We start from the raw sequence: 21,231 nt of genomic DNA, 5'->3' as shown, positions 1-21,231 counted from the left end.
TAAGAAGAAATAACAATCACAAAAAGCAGCCCCAGATAAAATCAAATCACAAAGTGCCTGGCACAGTGAATACAATCTGTTGTTACTATTGTTGTTATCACTGATTTTATTACATAGATACACACATATAAAATATTAAAAAATACAATTATATCACAGAGATGCAAAAATACTGATACTTATAATGCAGCAGAGATTCTGTCAAGTTTAGTTCAATAAGGAAACTACCATGGATTCTACCACGGTTTCTTTTTATTTCAACTACTCTCTTTGACAACAGCTGATCTTTCAATATCACACCTGTTTAATCTTCCCATCATATTAAACTACAGACAATGCCACAGCCACATTACCTCACCCCCTTAATGTATTTTTAAGCATCATCTTTTTCCATGAACATCTGTTTACATGTCATTTTTGATCCTAAAGAATTCTCTTCTTTCAATAAATCACAGCTTTCCAAAAGCATTTTGGAAGTATATTAAAATTATGGGTGTCTATAAAATGTCCCCGAAAATTAAACATCTTTGGCAACCAAAGTGGCAAGCTTATGCCTCTCTGGTTTATTAATCAGATTTAATTTAGGCCACACCCCTAAGAAGTAGACTGTAGACACTGATATAAGAGAAGCCAATACAGCCAGGCTGGAAGAGCTTTTCTCCACCCAAAGAGGCATTAAGACAATGCTGCTCAGACAGGATCCAGCCTTTTGGAAGCAGTCATCACTTTTATCTTCTGTAAGTAGACAATCTGTGATTCTGTAAATACTAGTCACTTAATATTTAATAATTTTCCTGTAAAGTCTGAACTCCAGAGAAGTCACAGCTATACATCTTTATATATTTTACAAATAAAATTCTATTATCCATTCTACAACCTGAAGAATCAAAACCTGCTAGCTGAGACAGTCATCAGGTTAAATTCTTGTAATAACCTGTGAATTTTGTCAAATTTATGATTTGGCTGTTTCCAATTTATTTTCTGACAGAACAAATTGATTAATCATTTCATTATCTTGGGGAGGAGAGTTACAGTTTTACTATTAAGTTTTGGCAACAGGGATCAGAAAAGTACAGAATGGAATGTTAGAGGCATTGTTCTCAATGTTCTATGATTACTCAACAAGTTATTGATGAGAAAAAGGAAGGGATATATACGTGCCTTCTACGAGCATTGCAAAAAAGATCAGTGTGATTTAAAGTAAAGATGTCCACATTTTATCACCATTCTACGTAAGAAACTATGGGGACAGAAGAAAATATAGCTCAAAATTCTTTAGCTTTTTAAGCTATAGTGAAGAAAGAAAAGGAAAATATTTATTTTTCAGGGCAATACTTTATCATACTTCTTTCTACACTAGTCAGTCTTGAATTTTCAACCTTCTTTTAAATGAAATTATAGATATTTTATTAGTAAGATTATTTAATTCTTCATTTTTCATTTAACTATACTTTGTTTCCATGGTCAATTTTTTAAAAAAATTACCCCAAATAATCATTTTTGTAGGTTCATAAACATTTTAATTAGTGGCAAATTATCTCAGCTTTGTAACATAAAAATATAGACAGTAATTTTAATAAAGCAAATAATTTAATATTATCACATCATAGAAAAATACAGTTATCTACTAATTTTACTTAACACATTTAATTGATCATTTCATGAAATAATCTGAATGCTATGGCATGATGACCAGTTAGACCGATAAAAACTGATAATTTTTATACACCTGGAAATAAAGAATTTTCATTCCACCTAAACATAAAGAATAGAAATATTATCTATTTTCACTGAAAAGGTACAAGCTAATGACATCAAATTTTACAAACTACTTAATCATAGTAGGAACTTCATAATAAAATTATTATGAAGTTTTATTTTTATTTCAGAATTATTTATTTCAGAATTTTTATTTCAGAATTATTATTCCTGAACTGAAAAGTCATGCATGTTGTTGAGATTATTCTCTGAAAACATATGAACCAGTCTGGCATAATTTAAGCAGCTAATTAATTGAAATTGCTATATTTTTATGCTATATATGTTTACCTTACCAAAAACAACAACAGCAACAACAACTAACATCTTTTATCAAACATGCCATTAAATTGATCCTTAAACATACAGCTGAAGTGAGTGGGAGCAACATTAATGGCTATAACTGGATAACTGAATAAACTGTTATATATACAGAGAATGAAATAGTATTCACCCTTAGGAAGGAAATTCTGACACATGGGATGAAACTTGAGGACATTATGATAAATGAAATAAGACAGTCACACACACACACACACACAATGTGGATGGATATTGTGGATGGTCATACAACAATATGATTATACTTGAAGCCACTGTACTGACTGTGCACTTAAAAATAGTTAATATGATAGAAAAAAAATAATTTAAGAAACTTGTCCAACACCCTACAGTTATGACATTACAGATTGATTTTTTAAAAGATATTTAAACCTGATCAATCTTCAACACTAAGAAAGGTTGAAACAACAGAGAAATGGGAGATATCAAGTGAAAGAAATGAGTTAGGAGGCTTTGAGGTCTTTCAGCAAAATGACACTGAGGACTATAATTAGAGATTTTTGTATAGTTCCTACATGTAGAAAGTACATGTTATTGCATTTTCTAAGAAGTAAAAAGAAAAGAAATGTGCATGTTAGAGATACCAGGGTGTGAATATGACAAAGTTTTGTCAAATGCAGAATTTATTTGTCAAGAAGGAAATATGTATATTTTCATGATATTTTAAACAACCAAATAAAACCCTCAGGTATTGTGCTGCCAGTAAAAGTATGATGCTCAACTAATGCACCCTGGTATCCACTGACCCAACTGCACTGCATTTCCCAGTCATGATTGACATTTGAGTTTAGGGTGGATACAAAAAGTAGAGGCTAAGGGAATGCCCATGGAAGAGATGGGCTCCTTCTGCCATGTAACTTTACTGAATTAGACATATCCTTGAGATTGAATCAGCATTGATATGCAGGTGTGGCCACATTATTCAACAAGGTAGAAAACTTCCTGCACCAGCAGATCTAAGAGGAAAATGCCTATAAAGATTTCATTTCTCTTGAGACTGAAGAAAAAACTAATTTATCTCTGTGATTGGATAAAGATCTTACTTTTCTTTTTTCTCCTTTACCTGGTAAAGGTTATGCTTGTGGACTGATGAGAAAAAGTCTCATTGCAACAAAGTACCTTGTACAGTTAATGAAAATGTGTATTTACCATTATATTCTTAAATTGCAAAGAAATAAAAAATATCCAAGAATGTCAGTACTGTTTTCAGTCTATCACTTATAAAGGAGGACTAAATGTGTTTGTAACTCCAAATTAGGTATGTTTTCATTTGCAGACTTAGTCTTTCCAGACCTGAGAACATAAGTCACCCTGTTTAGAAAGTTAAAAAAAAGTCTTCTTGGATGAAACCACCTGATTTTGGCAGGTTTCAATGAGTTTTGGTATGTTATAGACCCACAACCTTCATAATCAAGGATGTAGTTTTATATAATGAAATATATTGACTTAATTCAGCTCCTAAAATATTGACTATGCATGATGTAACTCAAGCACAAATAAAATGACAAATTATGTGAATCATTTCATTCCCACTCACTTATGATGGTATCAGATAAAGCAAAATCATTCTGACAGGTCACTTGCAACTTATCCAGAACGTAGATTTGTTATATAAAATTAATCAATACTCAGCCTGAGAAGAATTTATAATTAATCCTTGGAAATGAGAAAAAGTTGAATTAATTTTATGCACAAATTAGAACAATTTGCAAGTGGCAAATGAAAGATTTGACATAGGTTTCATCGCTTTCACACAACTACTTTTCAAGAACTATATAACTCAAATGGAGTACCATAAAGGATAAACACTGTCATCTTTTTCTCCATTTGCAGTGTCACTCTTATGTGAAATCATGGAAAATGGGAGCTCTACCTCTTATTTCATTCTCCTAGGCCTCTTTAACCACACCACAGCCCACCAAGTCCTCTTCATGATGCTTCTGGCCATTGTTTTGACCTCCCTGTTTGGCAATGCCCTCATGATTCTCCTGATTCACTGGGACCGCCGGCTCCACACGCCCATGTACTTCCTCCTGAGCCAACTCTCCCTCATGGACATGATGCTGGTTTCCACCACTGTGCCCAAAATGGCGGCTGACTACCTGACCGGAAATAAGGCCATCTCCCTTGCCGGCTGCGGTGCGCAGATCTTCTTCCTCCCCACGCTGGGGGGTGGAGAGTGCTTCCTCTTAGCAGCCATGGCCTATGACCGCTACGCGGCTGTCTGCCACCCACTCCGATATCCCATGCTCATGAGCTGGCAGCTGTGCCTGAGGATGACCATGTCGTGTTGGCTCCTGGGTGCAGCTGACGGGCTCCTGCAGGCTGCTGCTTCCCTGAGCTTCCCGTATTGCGGGGCGCACGAGCTCGATCATTTCTTCTGCGAGGCCCCCGTGCTGGTGCGTTTGGCTTGTGCTGACACTTCAGTCTTCGAAAACGCCATGTACATCTGCTGTGTGTTAATGCTCCTGGTGCCCTTGTCCCTCATCCTGTCCTCCTATGGTCTCATCCTCGCCGCTGTTCTCCACATGCGCTCTACAGAAGCCCGCAAGAAGGCCTTTGCCACCTGCTCTTCACATGTGGCTGTGGTGGGACTCTTTTATGGAGCTGCCATTTTTACCTACATGAGACCCAAATCTCATAGGTCCACTAACCACGATAAGGTTGTGTCAGCCTTCTATACCGTGTTCACCCCTTTGCTAAACCCCCTCATCTACAGTGTGAGGAACAGTGAGGTCAAGGGAGCCCTGACAAGGTGTATGGGTCGGTGTGTGGCCTTAAGTCATGAATAAGAGTATATATATTTGCTCCAACATTCTAAACTGTGCAAAGTGTTTGTGTGGAATTTCCTAGAGATGAGGAATATACACTTTTATATCTACATCTGTTGTGTGTGTCTCTCTCTGTCTCTCTGTGTGTTTGTGTGTGTGTGTGTATGTGTTGCTTTGAATTGCAGATAAATCTTCATTCCTTGGGTTCATTTACTCAGCTATCATTATCCAATCAAATTGTGAATTGTTAAAAATCGGTGAAATCACTAATTTTTAGTAAGATGGTTTTACATCATACCTCACAAAAATATTTTGTTCAAAGAATGAATTCACCATTCAAACAGTTTTGAAGGTTAATTGTTGCCATTTGTTTCAAATTGAGGTGTAGCTTACACACAGCAGAATTCTCACATTTAAGGTGTTCCTTTTCAACTGATTTCCACAAATATCTACCCTGGTAATTATGCATTATCAAGAGATACCATTTTCACCACCTCTGAAAGGTCCTGCAGGCCCTTTTCCAGTGATACCCCAGGCCTAAGATACACCCACTGCTCTAATTTTTATCTCTGTTCATTAGTTTGGGCTATTCTAAAATTTCGTATCAAAGGAAACCAGTAGTATTGTCTTGAATCTTGTTTCCTTCTTTCAGCTGAATATATTTCTAAAATCCCTCCACATTTTTACCTCATTGATATGTTGCTCTTCTTTTACTGCTAAGTAGTATTTCGTTTTTGGAAAATTTCATCATTTGTTTATCCATTATTTTGCTGATGGGCCTCTGGGCTATTATAATTTTGAAGCTCTTATGATTGAAATGTCTGTTAATCTCCTATTTGTAATAATATGTTTTTATTTTTCTTGGTAGGTGTCTGATGAACTCTAGTAAACTGTTTTCAAAGTGATTGTTTACTCTTATACTGCCACTGATAATGCACACAAGTTCCAGTTGCTCCAAATATTGATGTTTTCTTCATTTTAGCAATTCTTCTGAGTGTAGTAGGAACTGAGTTTGCTTATAATTTGCATTTTCCTGATGACTAATAATGGTGAGGCCTCTTGCATTAGCTTATTTTCTATTGCCTAGTGATATAAACTGTCTATTTCAGTTTTTGGAAAAAAAAATCTGTATATGCTTCCAAAGCAAAAACAACTTGGTTATTAATTAATAGGCAATCTATGGCATTCATAGGACTACTTGGAATTTTGGAAATAAAATCATATATTGGGTTATTTGTTATTATATTTCCTGACACGTGTTATCATTCAATGCCTCAAGCTTTGCTATTTTATTAAACCAGGTATTTAGTACATCTCTTCCACTTCCTGCATTCTGCTTAAAGCTATAAATCTGTTTGTTTTAATTATGAATTGTAACAGAACATTCCACTTCACTGGAGGAATGATGCCACTAAAAACACACAGATTTTATTAATTTTACATATACAGGGACTTCTTCACAAGAGCATGGAGTCTGAAGAAGTGGCCAAAGAGAGACAATTTTATATTTTCCCAAGAAGAAATGACAGGACAAAGGGGATCGGCTAACAGCAATACATTTCTAAGTGAGTCATTAGGAGGTATATGAAGGGGAGTAAAACTTGTAGAAGGATTACTTAGGTAAGTGTATTCATTCTGATCCATTGCAGTGCAGATCCCAGTGTCTGGTGTGAGGGCTATTTTCTCAGCTGGTACATGGAGGGTGTACCTGCCGAGGGATCTCTATGGCTTCGCGCATGTAGGAAGAGAATGATCGGCTGGCCCTTTTTGAAACAACCACTGCTCCTATGTTTTTAACTCAAAGTAATCAGTATTCCAATTTGCTATTTGGGGGATGGCATGTCTTTCACTCCTTTACTGGTAAATGATTATATAGATACAGTAACTTTCAGGCAAGAAATTTGGCTTGTTAAAGAGACTGCTGAGTTTACAAAGGAAACAACAATAAACATACATTTATTTCTATATCAATTTATTTATAAATATATACTCATGTGATCTCCAAAAACAAAAAATTAAATCCCAAAATCAACTGTAATACAATAGTTTTACATATTTAAAGGTTTTTTTCTTAACTTTGCTTTTTTTAGTCTGAATCTTTTCTTTCACAACTTTTCCTTTTCTTGAAATAAGGAGCAGAGGAATGTAGAGCAGACGCTCGCAGGGAGCAGGAGCCAGAGAGATCCAGGTTGGCAGGTCCCTGCAGTACTGTGGAAGTGGCGGCCCCTGGGGATTGTGGAAGAAAGGCTGGTTGAGGCATTTACCCCGGGCCTGCAGGTTGTGCTTTAGGGTATCTAAAGCCAATTTATTACCCTTTAAACCTGGTTTATTTCTATAAACACAGGCATAATTTGATCATAGGGTAATTTCATCAAATAGTCAACTTCCATATCCTTTCAGACACATTAAGTGAATTGTTTTAACCCTTGCCTAGATGAAGTAGAGTATAACTTCTTATATAATAACTATAATAATAGTAATAAACAGAAATACCTCTTGTTCATTTAGTACTTACTTTGCAAATGTATTTTGCTTAATATTTCACCTTCATTTTATTATTTTAGTTATAACCATAACCTTCCAGAATCGGCTCAGTGTTAATTCTCATTTTTTAAAAAACAATGGAGACAAGCTTATTGGGGTAAAATTCATTGTTTACCTTTATATAGACCTGAATTCAGTTGTCTCCCTTTAAAAAGCTTGCACTCAGGAAAGAGCTAGTTGTCACAGTGTTTCAGTGAGCACTGCCCCTATCCCACTCATATACACATGCACACTCATTTGAAATCGCCATCATTTCTTCCATTAGAGTTCAAGGTGTTGTCAAATGGTTTTCCTCCTTTCACACAAGCTATTGCTGCAGGTTCTCCTCGCTTTTCTCACACATCCCCTAGGGACATGGCTCCTAATGGTGCCCTATGAAAGGGTGGCCGTTTTCTCTCCCAGAAGCCACACACTACAGGACTTCCTGTTGGGAAGGTGTCTTTCATTCTTTTCCTTGCTCCTTTCAAACCACATATCCCCCTTCTCCCTGCAAACTGTCAGCTAATCAGAAAGAAATCACTGAACTGAGTATCACCCAATACCTCTGAGTCACTCTCAAGGAGGTGACATTGAAACAAACATCTGAGTAGCACGAACAGCAGCTGGACACCATGAGGAAGGAAGGGGTATTGAGCCCAGTGTGCTAAATGTGAAAGGCCCTGCCTGGAATGTCCTGTGAGCAGCAGAACTTGGTAAGGTCAAATGTGGTGGGAGATGAGGACCCCAGGAGGACTTCAGGGTCAGGTCATGTAGGAAGGCACAGGTGATGTTCAGGGTGCTCTAGGGTCCACCTGCAGTCAGCCCTCATCAGGAAGGAGCAGACAGTCCACATAAACGTAAGCAGCTAAACTGTAGATTAAACATGACGTTCTGACAGAGCAGGCTCTGAGGGGGAGAGAGTCATCCCCTTGAAGAGAACAAGGAAGTCTCCGTGGAGGGAAGATTTACATGAAAAATTTTAGGAAAACTGAAGAAATTGAAGCCTTTAGAAGTGCTGGGGAAGAATGTTTATGTGCAAGAAAGAACCCAACTTATGAAAAAGATGCAAGACAGCTCAATTTCTGTAAATATAAATACTTCAGTTTCACCAGAAATGTGAACTAAACTCAGGCAAATTTTATGATTTTTTTTTAATTTTAAAAAATGTGACCCAGGAGAATGTCTGCAGGCTCAAAACTGTGGTCCCAGAAAGAAGAATCTAGTATTAGGACTGAAATGTATTTATATGGGGAGAAATCTGAGGCAGGGAATTAACTTAGTTGTCATTATAATATTACAATATTTGTGTTTCTATCATATAAAAGCAGGTGCTAAATATTTTGAGTAAAACATATTGGAATTATAGATTGAAGATTCCCCCAATATAAAATCTAATAGATGTGTTAAGGGTAGCAAACGATTATCACAGACCACTGTGCTAGTTTTTCTATTCCCAGATCAACTCACTTGCCTTCTTCACTAACCCTTTCTCATTAATATATTTCTGCTGTATATTCTGATCACGAAATGACTAATATTCTAAAATAATATCCATATGTACATAATGTACTAAAGTGAATCAGTACTTTAAGATACGCCTATAGTAGGCTTGATTTTTACAAATTATTCAATAAAGCAAATGTAATAGTTCCATTTTATTTAGATAAATGATACACCATTGAAATTATTTGAAATGACTTAATAGAAATATAAACTTATTATCTTTAACACAGAATTTTAGTTTTGATTCAAATATAAAAAGTTAGAAACTCAGTGGTACTTATTACATTACTTTTACTATTAAAATTGAAAGGTTATATAAATGTAACAAATAACATCATAGTTGACTAAATTGTTGCACATCCAGTTGAAATTTAATACATTAACAAACAATAATCCAAAGATCTTTAATTGACAGGAGTGGTAAAGAGTTTGTCTGCTGTCAGTGGAGAAATCATGTTGGCTAACTTTTTATATACCCCTCGTTTTGGCCTCTGAAAAGATTGTTTGTCCACTGTGTCCTTTTAAAATTGACATTGCCTTTGGCATTGAATTTTCTTTCCCTCAGCATAATCCTATCGCTTTTTTAATCTGCAGATGAAAGTGGAGATTGTACATTGATGCATACAATTTGTGGCCAAATTCCTGCTACTGCTATCTCAGCAGTCTAGGGAGTTACTTACAGGTCTACAACACACAAATTCAGAGTGGTACCAAACAGACTTAGGTTTCCTTTGACAGTACTTCTGTTTCTAAAAATATATTTTGTGTCTATTAATTTCCATTTGAAACCAATATCCATCAAAATCTACTGCTAAGATAGTTTTTAATCTCTTGATTATTCCCAATATTAGTTAAATGCCGCTGCATTGAGAATAGTTTCAACAATAGACTTCAGTGGGAGCAAACGTAACTTGCTTCTTTGTGACACGCAAGGTACCTACTGTCTTCTGCAGCGTTCTCAAGGGAAAGTGCTTGATGAGGTTTCAGCCATGGAGTCTTTTCCTTGTCAGGCTGACACTCGCCATCTAGTGCTTGCAGCTGCCTTCATTTCAATTCAACCCCAGTTAATGTTTTTAGTCCTGCAAGGCTTCTAAGTATGAGACTTGGGTGATATCTATTTCATGTTTTAGGCAGATGAATCTTTGACCCCCAATGCTTATTTTTTTTTTTATTTTTTTTTTTTGAGACGGAGTCTCGCTCTGTCGCCGAGGCTGGAGTGAGTGGCACAATCTCGGCTCACTGCAAGCTCCGCCTCCCGGGTTCCCGCCATTCTCCTGCCTCAGCCTCCCGAGTAGCTGGGACTACAGGCGCCCGCCCCTGCGCCCGGCTAATTTTTTCTATTTTTAGTAGAGACGGGGTTTCACCGTGGTCTCGATCTCCTGACCTTGTGATCCGCCCGCCTCGGCCTCCCAAAGTGCTGGGATTACAGGCGTGAGCCACCGCGCCCGGCCTATGCTTATTGTTTTATCTCTGCTAACTCTAGCATGCTTCATCTCACACTTGCTGGGTTTTGCTATGCATTCTATAGTAGAACATGTAACAGAGTTAACAAATAACTTGCTAACTACCACACAAAATACATTTCCCTAGTTTCTGGAAATAACCTCAGTTTTTGCCTTTAATTACCTCCACTATAATGAGAAAATAGTTTTCTTTTTTCTAATGCCATCATAAGGTTATTAAGTGCATAATAAGAGAGAATTCAGTTTTGTCATCAGTAATAGAGACTTGGTAAGTAGGCACTTAAACATAAAACACGAATTTAAAAAATTAATTGACACATAATACTTGCACATGTTTATGGAGTACAGAGTGATATTTGCATACATACAAAGTGTAATCATCACATCAGGGTAATTAGCATATTAATCACCTCAAACATTTGTGTGTGTATATGTGTGTGTGTGTGTGTGTGTGCATGTGTGCTGGGTACGTTGAAAATCCTCTCTTGCAGCTATTTAAAAACATACAAAAAATTGTCATTAACGATAATCATCCTAGAGTGCTATAGAACACTGGAACTTATTCCTCCAACATAGTTATAATTTTGTCCTCATTGAGCAACTTCTCTCTCTCCTCCTTAGCTCCCCATGTTTCCCAGCCTCTAGTAACCACTATCCTACTATCTACTTCTATAAGATCCGATTTTTTACCTTCTGTATATGAATTAGAACATGCAGTATTTATCCTCCTGTGGTCTGGTTTATGTCACTCAATATAATGTTCTCCAGGCTCATCCTGTTGCCACAAATGACAAAATTTCATTCTTTTTATGACCGGATAGTATTCCATTGTGTATATATAACACATTTTATTTATCTATTCATTGGTGATGAACATGTAGTTTGATTCCGTGTCTTGGATATTGTGAATAGTGCGGCACTAAACATGGATGTGCAGATGTCTCTTCAATAGGCTAAATTCCTTTCCTTTGTGTATGTACCCAGGAGTGGAATTCCTGGATTATATGATAGATCTATATTTTTAGGAACCTTCATACTGTTCTTTATAATAGCTATACTAATTTACATTCCCATCAACACTGTGTAAGACTTCTCTTTCTCTACATCCTCACCAGCATTTGTTATTTTTTGTCTTTTTTGATTTGTCATTGTTGTTTTGATTTGCATTTCCCTTATGATTAGTGATGTTGAATATTTTTTCAAGTACTTGGCTATTTTTATGTCTTCTTTTGAGAACTATGTATTTAGATCATTTACCCATTTTTAATTGGATTATGGGTTTTTTTGCTATTGATTTGAGTTCCTTGCATATACTATATATTAATCTTTTGTCAGATGAATAGTTTGCAAATATTATCTTCCATTTTGCAGGTTGTCTTTTCACCCTGTTGAATGTTGCCTTTGCTGTGCAGATTTTTAGTTTAATATAGCCGTACTTGTCTGTTTTGTTTTGTTGCCTGTGCTTTTGAGGTCATACATAAAATATTTCCTGAGACCAATGTTGAAGCACTTCCCTCAAAGCAAGAATCATTTTTAATTTGTTTATAAGAAGCAAGTGTTTATTTTGGCTAATCAGGGCAGGTTTTGTGATTGGTCATCAACAGGAAATTGCCTGGTAGAGCACTATCTTCGGCTCCTTAATACCTTGGATTTTGTCCCTATGAAACAGTTAGAGGAACATTTCAGGAACATACATCATCATATCCATATGCTAAAGAATCAGGATGAAGGAAGCAAGAAGGGTCTGTATCTTCAGTCCCCACCACTCATGTGTTGTAGTTGTCCAGGATTTAATCAGTTGGCCAGACTCTACTGGCTTCAAGAAGTGACGAGTAGTGTGTGATTATATGTGGATGGTGCTGAGCTCATACAGGTTCTGTTCATTTGAAAGAGAAGGATAGAATGTGTGCTTTACAGCCACCATGACCACACATGGAACCCAGTTGATGGGAAGGAATAACCCCTGAGAGGCATTTACATAAGCAGAACATGTAGGCGATAGTGACACAATTATGGAAGGGGGTAGAGATAAAGAGAGTTCGAGAATGGCTGTGTGATTTCTGGCTTGGGCAGTTGTGCATGGTAGTTTTTACTTGAGCACTTTAGTGCATGATGTGATGTATTTGATGTCACCGTGAGGTGCTAATTATAAGATTCCCTCAAACTGGGTCGCAGTAACAAGGAGAAGACACGTGGTCACTCACTCTGTAATGATTGTATGGAGTTGAAAAAATAGAAGGGAAAAATGATGAATGAAAACATCAAATGGCTGGTATAAAATGAAATTGTAAGCAGCTCAGGTTATTTGATTTCAAAGTCTCAGTTAGCTGTGTATCACACAATTTCATGTGTGCGTGTGGGTGAGGAAGCCAACCTAAACATTCTCATTCAATGTCGTGAGCTGCTTTCTCCCTAGCTGAATGAACCAAATTTCTGGACAGTGAGTACAAAATATACTTCTGATCAATTCCATTATGTTATACCTTGCTTTACAGAATTTGATTCTATCATATCCTGAATCTCTCTTCTTTCATACCTTCCCTTTCTGCTGCTCTTTTCCTCCCCCTTACTTTCTCATTGTCTCCCACTTCCTGGTATATAACCACTTACATGTGAATTTAAGAAACAACAACAAAAAAGAATACTAATCTAGTATTAATAGTAGTAACGATATTAATCATTCTGAATACTGATTGTGTGCCAGGCCTCTGTTTTCGCTCTTCACTCTGTGTGTGTGTGTGTGTCTGTGTGTGTGTGTGTCTGTGTGTGTGTGTGTTTGTGGTGGGAGGTATTTAATGATTCTCATCTAATATTCAAAATAACTTTATCAGGCAGGTGCTGTCATGATCTTCATTTAATAGAATTTCATTTCAGATATAATTTAATGAATATTTATTTCAGATATAATTTCATATCTGATTGGTGTTTCATGTAAGACAGAAAATAAAATATTTTCAGGTTATTGTATTTGCATTAAATTTTCTTGTTTATCTCTTTTCAAAGCATTAGGATATGGATATTATTGCTATTTTCTTAATAAAATATTTGAATCAATACCATACTCCTGGGCTAGGTGACATCCATTATATTTCTACTATACCCATATCTGCTCTAGATAAAGTAATAGTAAAATTTCATCCATATTTAGGTTAATTTAGTATTTGACTTTTGCTTCTCCTATGAAACTCCACTGTAGTTCAGTGAATTACCAGTGACCATCTTTTTGTTAGTCAGTCACTGACTCATTAAGTCTGATACTTGAAGCATTTATGATTAGGCTTATCAGAATAGATTTGGTGAATTTTGTCTTGTGCCTGTCCTGCAGTCAAACATTTAATGTAAAGAATGTAGAAGTAAATAAATAACTGCCTAAAATTTGAATGTAAAGTCATATCAATATTAGTGAAATATTGACTTCTAGAAATATCAAAATTTGAAGAAATTTGTTGTATGCCTTATCAGTATAGTTAGACATATGGTAGATAAATGAAAAGTATTTTTAGTTGAACTAAGTCTAAATTAATGACTAGGTAGTGTGTTTGAACAATCTTCATAAATATAAAGTGCTCAGAAGAATTTGAGTGTAGTGAGTCAATGAGTGAAGAGTAAAAGTACAAAAGGAGACTGGGGTATGATGGTGTCTACATCTAGAAAGTAAGTTCCAGGCAGGGGTAAATTCAACAGAACATTTGCACAGCAATCAGATAGGAATAGTTTGATTCACTAATGGGAATAAACATATGGGCTCTGAGGTAGTTCCATTGACAAACAATTTGGCTACACATACCAACTTTTTGGAATAATTGGCTAAATAATTTAAGGAGCCTAAATTATTGTTCCTAAATGAAGACATTTTTAGATATGGTAAGGTCTCTCACACGCATACACACACCCACACATACCCACACGCAGACATTTAATCACATACAGTTGTCATTTGAAAGAAGTATGATGTATCTGGAAAAAAATGTCTATTCTTTTGTTTGTATTAAACTTAGTATGAAATTATTTACATGATTTATGCTGGTGTCATTCTATATTTCTTTCTCCATAATCATGACCTGTGTTTCCTCAAATCAAATTGACTCTCTTATGCTCAGTTTATGTGAAGTATAATGTCCACTGGTTAAATTTTAGCCTGGACTGACTGACTGCTCCTTCCAAATGATAAAACTTTAAGTATATATAAAGATGTGAACAGACTTTTGGAAAGCATAAGAATTTCCTAAAAACTACAGATCCAAAAAACTGAAAAAGTTAAAACAGAATCCTGAGGAGAGCATGTTCTCTGATTAATCTCCAAGCTTATAGAAAAGAGATGGATGTAGGGTGTATGTTATGTTTTTCTCTAACATTTAACATTACTAACAAAGTATACTTGGAGCCAGATGGGTGAGAAATGAATGTTACTTTGGGAAAGAGCTGCATGTGTGGGGAACAAGCTACAGGAGAGGTGACACATGTTTTCTCCACTTTCAAACACGGAATTGAGAAGCTCACTACTAGAGCATTTCTCTTTGCATACAATGGCAGATTTCATCCAAAATTGAAATACTCCTGGATAACATAGAAGATATGCTTTCATTAATCATTCCGTCATTATGGGAGTATATTTCAGATCGCTGATTGGTTAGGCCAAGAGACATTAAAAAAAAGTTGCAGAAATAGCAGGTGCCTCATGGTAGTGAACGTAAGGTGTTGGAAGTAAGATGATGAAGATAAGAAATAAATTGTGGATTGCTTCCAATTTCTGAAGAAAAAATACAGGTATTATTGTGTTTATAATATGAACTCTAAAACATGTAAAAGCCAGTATGAAATACAGAGACAGATAATTTATGCATAGTTAAAAATATTTTAACATCAAAAATCACTTAAAAAATTAAATCTTTCTTGTAAAAAGGAATTCATTAGACCTAAAATGGGCCAGGAAGTTGGTAAGAACTGATGATTCAGTAGGACATGGGATCACAGAAACAAAAGTAAATCATTTATTGAACAAGTAAAACCGGAAGAATGATGTAACTCCAGGGAGTGACGAAAAGTTAACAACCTTGGATACGGGTGTGTTGATTGTGAGTTGTCAGCAGTATTTTTTCATTTTGTAAATTTATGTATGATTGGCTCAGGCAAGGGACCACTGCCGTTAAGTTTCAATCTATGTGTGTCATTAAATTTTACAAGCCATGGGTAAAAACAGTAAAAACAGGCAGGACTGGCTGGGTATGGTGGCTCATGCCTGTAATCCCAGCACTTTGGGAGGCTGAGTCGGGCAGATCACTTGAAGTCAGCAGTTTGAGACCAGCCTGACCAACAAGGTGAAACCCCATCTCTAGTAAAATACAAAACTTAGCTGGGCATGGTAGTGGCACCTGTAGTCCTAGCTACTCGGAGGTTGAGGCTCGAGAATTGCTTGAACCCCAGAGACTGAGGTTGCAGTGAGCCGAGATCGGGCCACTCACTCCAGTCTAGGCAATAGGGCAAGACTCTGTCTCAAAAACAAAACAAAACAAAAAAACAGGCGGGACTAATTACACAAACATCTGTAAACCTCATTGAGGTGCTTATCTTTTCTAACTCTGAAAGTCATAGCACACCATTGTTGTAATTCAAGGGAATTAAAATAGGATTAAGGGATCTGTTATTTATGAAGAATCTGAATATTCACAAAAATTAAAATAAAAATCATTTATATATTGTCAGGAACATACTTTTGCATTTATTTTACAAAAGGGAAAATCTAAGCTCATTTTATTCAAACTTAAGTAGCTGTTAATAAGGTGGAAAATAATTTTTCAATGTTTGTTGTTTGTTTTCATGATTATAAAATTTATTGAAAGAAACCTGGACTAATGTATTTACAAATTTTATAATTTACAAATTCATATGTACATGCGTATTTGTATGTATTTATTTATATTGAGGGAAATTTTACACATACAGGAGGTACACAAATAACTAACCATTTAAATAATGACTATCAAAATATAAATAAATAATATCAACACCTACTATTCCCCACATAGAGGATTAATATATTATACTTCAATTTCTACAAGTTAACATAACAGGTAAGTGTAAAAATATATCCTTAAAGACACGTGGTTGATGTTGACTAAATGATACTTCTATTTTTTACATTTAAAATATCGTGTTTCAAATTACAAACATATTGGGTTTTGTGACAATATTTTATTATTACTTTGGGAAGTCTTAGAATTATACATTTTATTTTCTATAAGTTTAATCTAAATAATAAATGCATTAGAGAATATTAAGTTCTGTGGTTCATTTGTTTCATTCAAAGATTCAACAAACATTGTTGAGCAACTGCTATGCACTAGGTTCTGTTCCAGGCAGTTGGCTATACCAGTGAACAGAACAAGAATCTCTCATTGTGAAGGGAAAATTCTGGCAGAGAATGAAAATAAACAGTAAATATAACCAGTGTGCTTACTATTTAATGTACGAGAAGGTGAAAAGGGATATGCAAACGTGAAAATGGAGCAGAGTAAAGAGGACCAGGAAATTAGGGTTCAACTGGGAGCCTTACAAATTTTTAAAGGGTGTGCAAGTGTAGGCTTCCTTGAGAAGGTGACATTTGAGAAAAGGGTAGACTCGAGTAAATTACATGTAATTAATTAAGATTATGAGACTCAACATGGAGCCAAGAGCCCACTCAGTATACTAAATATCAGTTGGTTTGAACAAATAAAAACGCCCAACTTGTAAAACATGCCCACTCCAAAAGCTTCCTAAGAGTTCCTTGATGATTACAAAACATGCATCACTCACTCTCATTTTATTATGCAGGCATATTATTCTGAGATTAAGATTTACACTTTTTTTCTTTCTCTATTTATTATTTATTTATTATTTCTTTTTAGGTTAAAAAACAAAGCAAATTCATGATGGGCCATCAGAATGACACTTTCAGCAGCGATTTCATACTTTTGGGACTGTTCTCTTCTTCCCCAACAAGTCTGGTTTTCTTCTCATTTATGTTTGTCATTTTCATTATGAGTGTAACAGAAAATACACTCATGATCCTCCTCATTCGCAGTGACTCACGACTCCACACTCCAATGTATTTTCTGCTCAGCCATCTCTCCTTTATGGATATCTTGCATGTTTCCAACATCGTTCCCAAAATGGTCACTGACTTCCTGTCAGGCAGCAGAACTATTTCACTTGCAGGTTGTGGGTTCCAGGTGTTTCTGTCCCTCACCCTCCTAGGTGGTGAGTGCCTTCTCCTGGCTGCAATGTCCTATGATCGCTATGTGGCCATCTGTCACCCACTGCGCTATCCGACTCTAATGAAGGAGTATGCCAGCACTCTCATGGCTGGAGGCTCCTGGCTCATTGGGGTTTTCAACTCCACAGTCCACACAGCTTACGCACTGCAGTTTCCCTTCTGCGGCTCTAGGGCAATCGATCACTTTTTCTGTGAAGTCCCTGCCATGTTGAAGTTGTCCTGTGCAGACACAACAAACTATGAACGAGGGGTTTATGTAAGTGCTGTGTTATTCCTGGTGATCCCTGCCTTCTTGATCTCTGCTTCTTATGGCCAAATTATTCTTACTGTCCTCCAGATGAAATCATCAGAGGCAAGAAAAAAGTCATTTTCCACTTGTTCCTTCCACATGATTGTGGTCATGATGTACTATGGGCCATTTATTTTTACATATATGAGACCTAAATCACACCACACTCCAGGCCAGGATAAGTTCCTGGCAATATTCTATACGATCCTCACACCCACACTCAACCCCTTAATCTACAGCTTTAGGAATAAAGATGTTCTGGCGGTGATGAAAAATATGCTCAAAAGTAAGTTTCTGCATAAAAAATGAATAGGAAAATTTCTGAATATGTGTTCTATTTCTACGTTAAATACCTGAAGAGTACTCGTAATAGGTTTTCTAGAAAGAAATCAAAGCTTCTATCTTGCCACATGTGGATAGAAGTGAATATTTCAGAAACTTTGTTAATAATAAATAATAACCTGTGTTTGTGTTGTAAACATTTACCACTAGAAATGTATTGTTCCTTCTGTGGTACCATTTATAGTCATGCAACAGTTACAGGAAGTAAAAGTTACCCAAGGAGTAGTCCTATTCCCTAACATTAAAATTGTAAGACTTTATAAGAATATCCTTAAAAATAAAATCACACATTTATTGTATAAGACAAATCCATATAATGTTTATTTTTATAAAACTTTGTAAAATTATTTTGCTAACAATCATTTATCAAAAATTCACAAATTCCATATGAAATCTCCATTATTATTTGCCTGGTTTGTCAACACCTTTGTTTAGTAAAATTATATATATATTTATATTATATATATTATATATAATATGTATATGGATGCACAAACACATATATATGTACACACAAATATACAGATATAAGTTGTGTTAAAATTGAATTATTCATCCTATGCTAGAAGGAACTATACATTAGAGTATCATAAAAATTTTCTTATTTCATTTTTACATATAGGATTATATTCTAGAAACTCTTCTAGCAATTTATCCTAAAATTTATTTCAAAGAAGATAATAAATATTTCTATTGAGAATACATTTAATTTTTTTTCTTCTTTTTACAAACAGTAAGACATACTTTATCAGTTTAAAACATATGAACAGCTTGTGTCAAATCTGCCTTCTGGCAGCTGGGCACCACCTCGGCTCCCCTGCAGGCTCCCGCCTTCCTTCACATTGCACTGCTCACTGGGTGGTTCTGGTCTCGGGACCTAGTGGTAGGGGCTGGAGAAAGGGGACTGGGCAGCCCAGTTCCGCTCTCCTCATGCGGTGTCCTGTGCCTGTCATCTGCTTGGGTTGTGGTTTGGAAGGACCACGACTGAGGGTGACCAGCAAAGAAGGGCTGCAGAAGAGTCTCAGCCAGTTTGATGTGCTGGGCAGGGTCCAATTTTACCACCCTCCTCATCAGGTCAAACAGCTGCACGTACTTCAGAGAGTCCTGGAGCATGTCACTCTTCAGACGTTTGCAGTTCTTCTCATATGGGCCGTCCGAGCTGTTCTCATCCCAAACTAGGCCCTCTTTGTAGAAATATTTCTGCTTCTTGGTACAGGAGATCATGCGTAATGGGCTGGGCCCTAGGGTCTTCATCATCACCAGGTGCTCTTGGTTTTCATAGGTCTGGAAGAGTGTGAAACCTGGTAGTACTTAAAGAGAATGCAGCCCATGGCCCGGACATGGCAGGGGCGTGTCCAGCCCAGATCAAGGATCAGTTCAGGCAGGCGACAGTGACGGTGGTCACCATGGCGGTGTGATGCTCACGGTCAGCGGTGGCGTTGCGGATGTCAGCCCCTCGGACGCTGGTGGTCCTCGCTGACTTCTCATTGCCCCTGTGCTCTCTGTGGAAGGTGTGTAATTCAGAATCCACACGCAGGATGTTCTTGGTTTACGTGTGTGGGTCAGCCGGTTCTCATGCAGAAATCTAAGGGTGTGCAGAGCTGGTGGGCCATGTGCCAGACATGTGGGAGGGGAATGGCTGGAAGTTATTTTCCTTCGGGAACTCAAGGGTGTTCCTGCCCAGGAGCTTAAAGTGCTGTACACGGACTGTGGAGGGTGAACCAGTCACACCCCAAGACACACAGTAGCTGGTTCTCCTAGTCCGTCTCGTTTACTTTTTTCGAGAGCGTTGATTTTTGGCGGTGCCGTCTCCCGGTAGTTGCCCACATTGCAGATGACCCCCGGGCAATCCGAGACGTCCATCTGGCAGGGTCCAAGCACTCACCCCCTTGCCACAGGCGCCTTGGCCCAGGTTCCCGCTGTCTTTATTGCTCTTGGAGCCAATTACCGACCCGGCCACCAGGTGGAGCCTCTTTATCATCTTCCGCACCTGAGCCCCTAGCGGGGCTCCTGGAGGACGCGCTGCTGCAGGACCCGCCGCGGCCACCAGGTGGAGCCTCTTTATCCTCTTCCGCACCTGCGCCCTGGGCTCACTCGCGGGACTCCTGGACGCTGAGGCGTCTTTGGCAATGGCGGGCGTGCTTGTGGGTCCAGGATGGCCTCCCGTAACCGCGGACCACGATGAGAGCGTGAAGACCTTCTTGAAAGGAAGGGCTCTGCTCTACACACTGGTGTCTCCTGAGGAAGGGCAGCTGGGCACGCCTTCCGGACCGAGGTATCAGGCGAGAGGCCCCCTTGGGGACGGGGATGGTTACCGAAGTCTCCCTTCTTGCTCCCGACTGTCAGGCCTCCTCCTCTCCCACCAGCAGCTCAGGGATGGGGCTGGCTCAGGGGCCTCCTGTCCCACCAGCAGTTCACGGATGGGGCTGGTTCAGGGTACTTTTCTCCGATCTGCAGCTCAGGGATGGGGCTTGGTCAGGGACCTCCTCCTCTCCCATGAGCAGTTCAGGGATGGGGCTGGCTCCGAGGCCTCTTCTCCCATGAGCAGTTCAGGGATGGGGCTGGCTCCGAGGCCTCCTCTCCCAGGCTCGGCTGCTGCTCAGCCCCGCTCCCGGCTCTGAGCGCCTCTCCCCTAAATAATGTTATTCAGAGTAAAAACTAGAAAAACACATTTTAATGAAGTAAATGTTCAGGTTAACTTTATTGTAGGATGTTAACTAAATGTTTTATACTAGAGAAATATTATTAAATATTTAACATAAAATATGAAGATGTATATGACACTTTAATGAAAAATCATTATTTTGCCTTTCACAATTGGAAATTTTAAAACAATAGTAGTAAATGTTAACAATATTTTAGGGAGTTGGGCATCATAACGTATTGTCGGCGTACCTGAAATATGGTACAAACATTTTAAAAAGAACATTGCGGCAGTGTATGTTAAGGACCTTAAATAAACTATCAAGTTACCTTCTAATAATA

The 21,231-nt window shown here is 37.6% G+C and overlaps 3 protein-coding genes and 1 pseudogene across 5 annotated transcripts in view; 3 read left to right on the top strand and 1 right to left on the bottom strand.

Annotated features, from left to right (window-relative positions):
* Positions 1-636: 636 nt before the first annotated feature.
* Positions 637-6,101, top strand: LOC105474754 (olfactory receptor family 2 subfamily T member 8). The gene is made up of 2 exons (XM_011729588.3): positions 637-737; positions 3,934-6,101. The coding sequence occupies exon 2, from the start codon at positions 3,954-3,956 to the stop codon at positions 4,890-4,892; it is 939 nt and encodes a 312-aa protein (XP_011727890.2). The 5' UTR covers positions 637-737; positions 3,934-3,953; the 3' UTR covers positions 4,893-6,101.
* Positions 6,102-7,516: 1,415 nt separating this feature from the next.
* LOC112425376 (olfactory receptor 2AJ1) lies at positions 7,517-18,869 on the top strand. The gene is made up of 2 exons (XM_024790647.2): positions 7,517-8,107; positions 17,248-18,869. Exons 1-2 carry the CDS (start codon positions 8,084-8,086, stop codon positions 18,211-18,213), a joined length of 990 nt encoding a protein of 329 aa, XP_024646415.2. The 5' UTR covers positions 7,517-8,083; the 3' UTR covers positions 18,214-18,869.
* A 214-nt stretch (positions 18,870-19,083) lies between these two features.
* Positions 19,084-20,227, bottom strand: LOC105474804 (dual specificity protein kinase CLK3-like; annotated as a pseudogene).
* Positions 20,228-20,353: 126 nt separating this feature from the next.
* The window catches only part of LOC105474765 (olfactory receptor 2L8), a 240,005-nt gene continuing 239,127 nt past the window's right edge, over positions 20,354-21,231 (top strand). For all 3 annotated transcript variants that reach the window (XR_011609899.1, XR_011609901.1, XR_011609903.1), the window contains exon 1: positions 20,354-20,521. The gene's annotated coding sequence lies outside the window, so the exon portion shown is untranslated. The remainder of the gene's footprint in view (positions 20,522-21,231) is intronic.

The sequence above is a fragment of the Macaca nemestrina genome, chromosome 1 (genome assembly GCF_043159975.1).
Source record: "Macaca nemestrina isolate mMacNem1 chromosome 1, mMacNem.hap1, whole genome shotgun sequence".
In the NCBI taxonomy this organism is placed as follows: Eukaryota; Metazoa; Chordata; class Mammalia; order Primates; family Cercopithecidae; genus Macaca; species Macaca nemestrina.
This window is presented reverse-complemented; position numbering and strand designations above follow the sequence as displayed.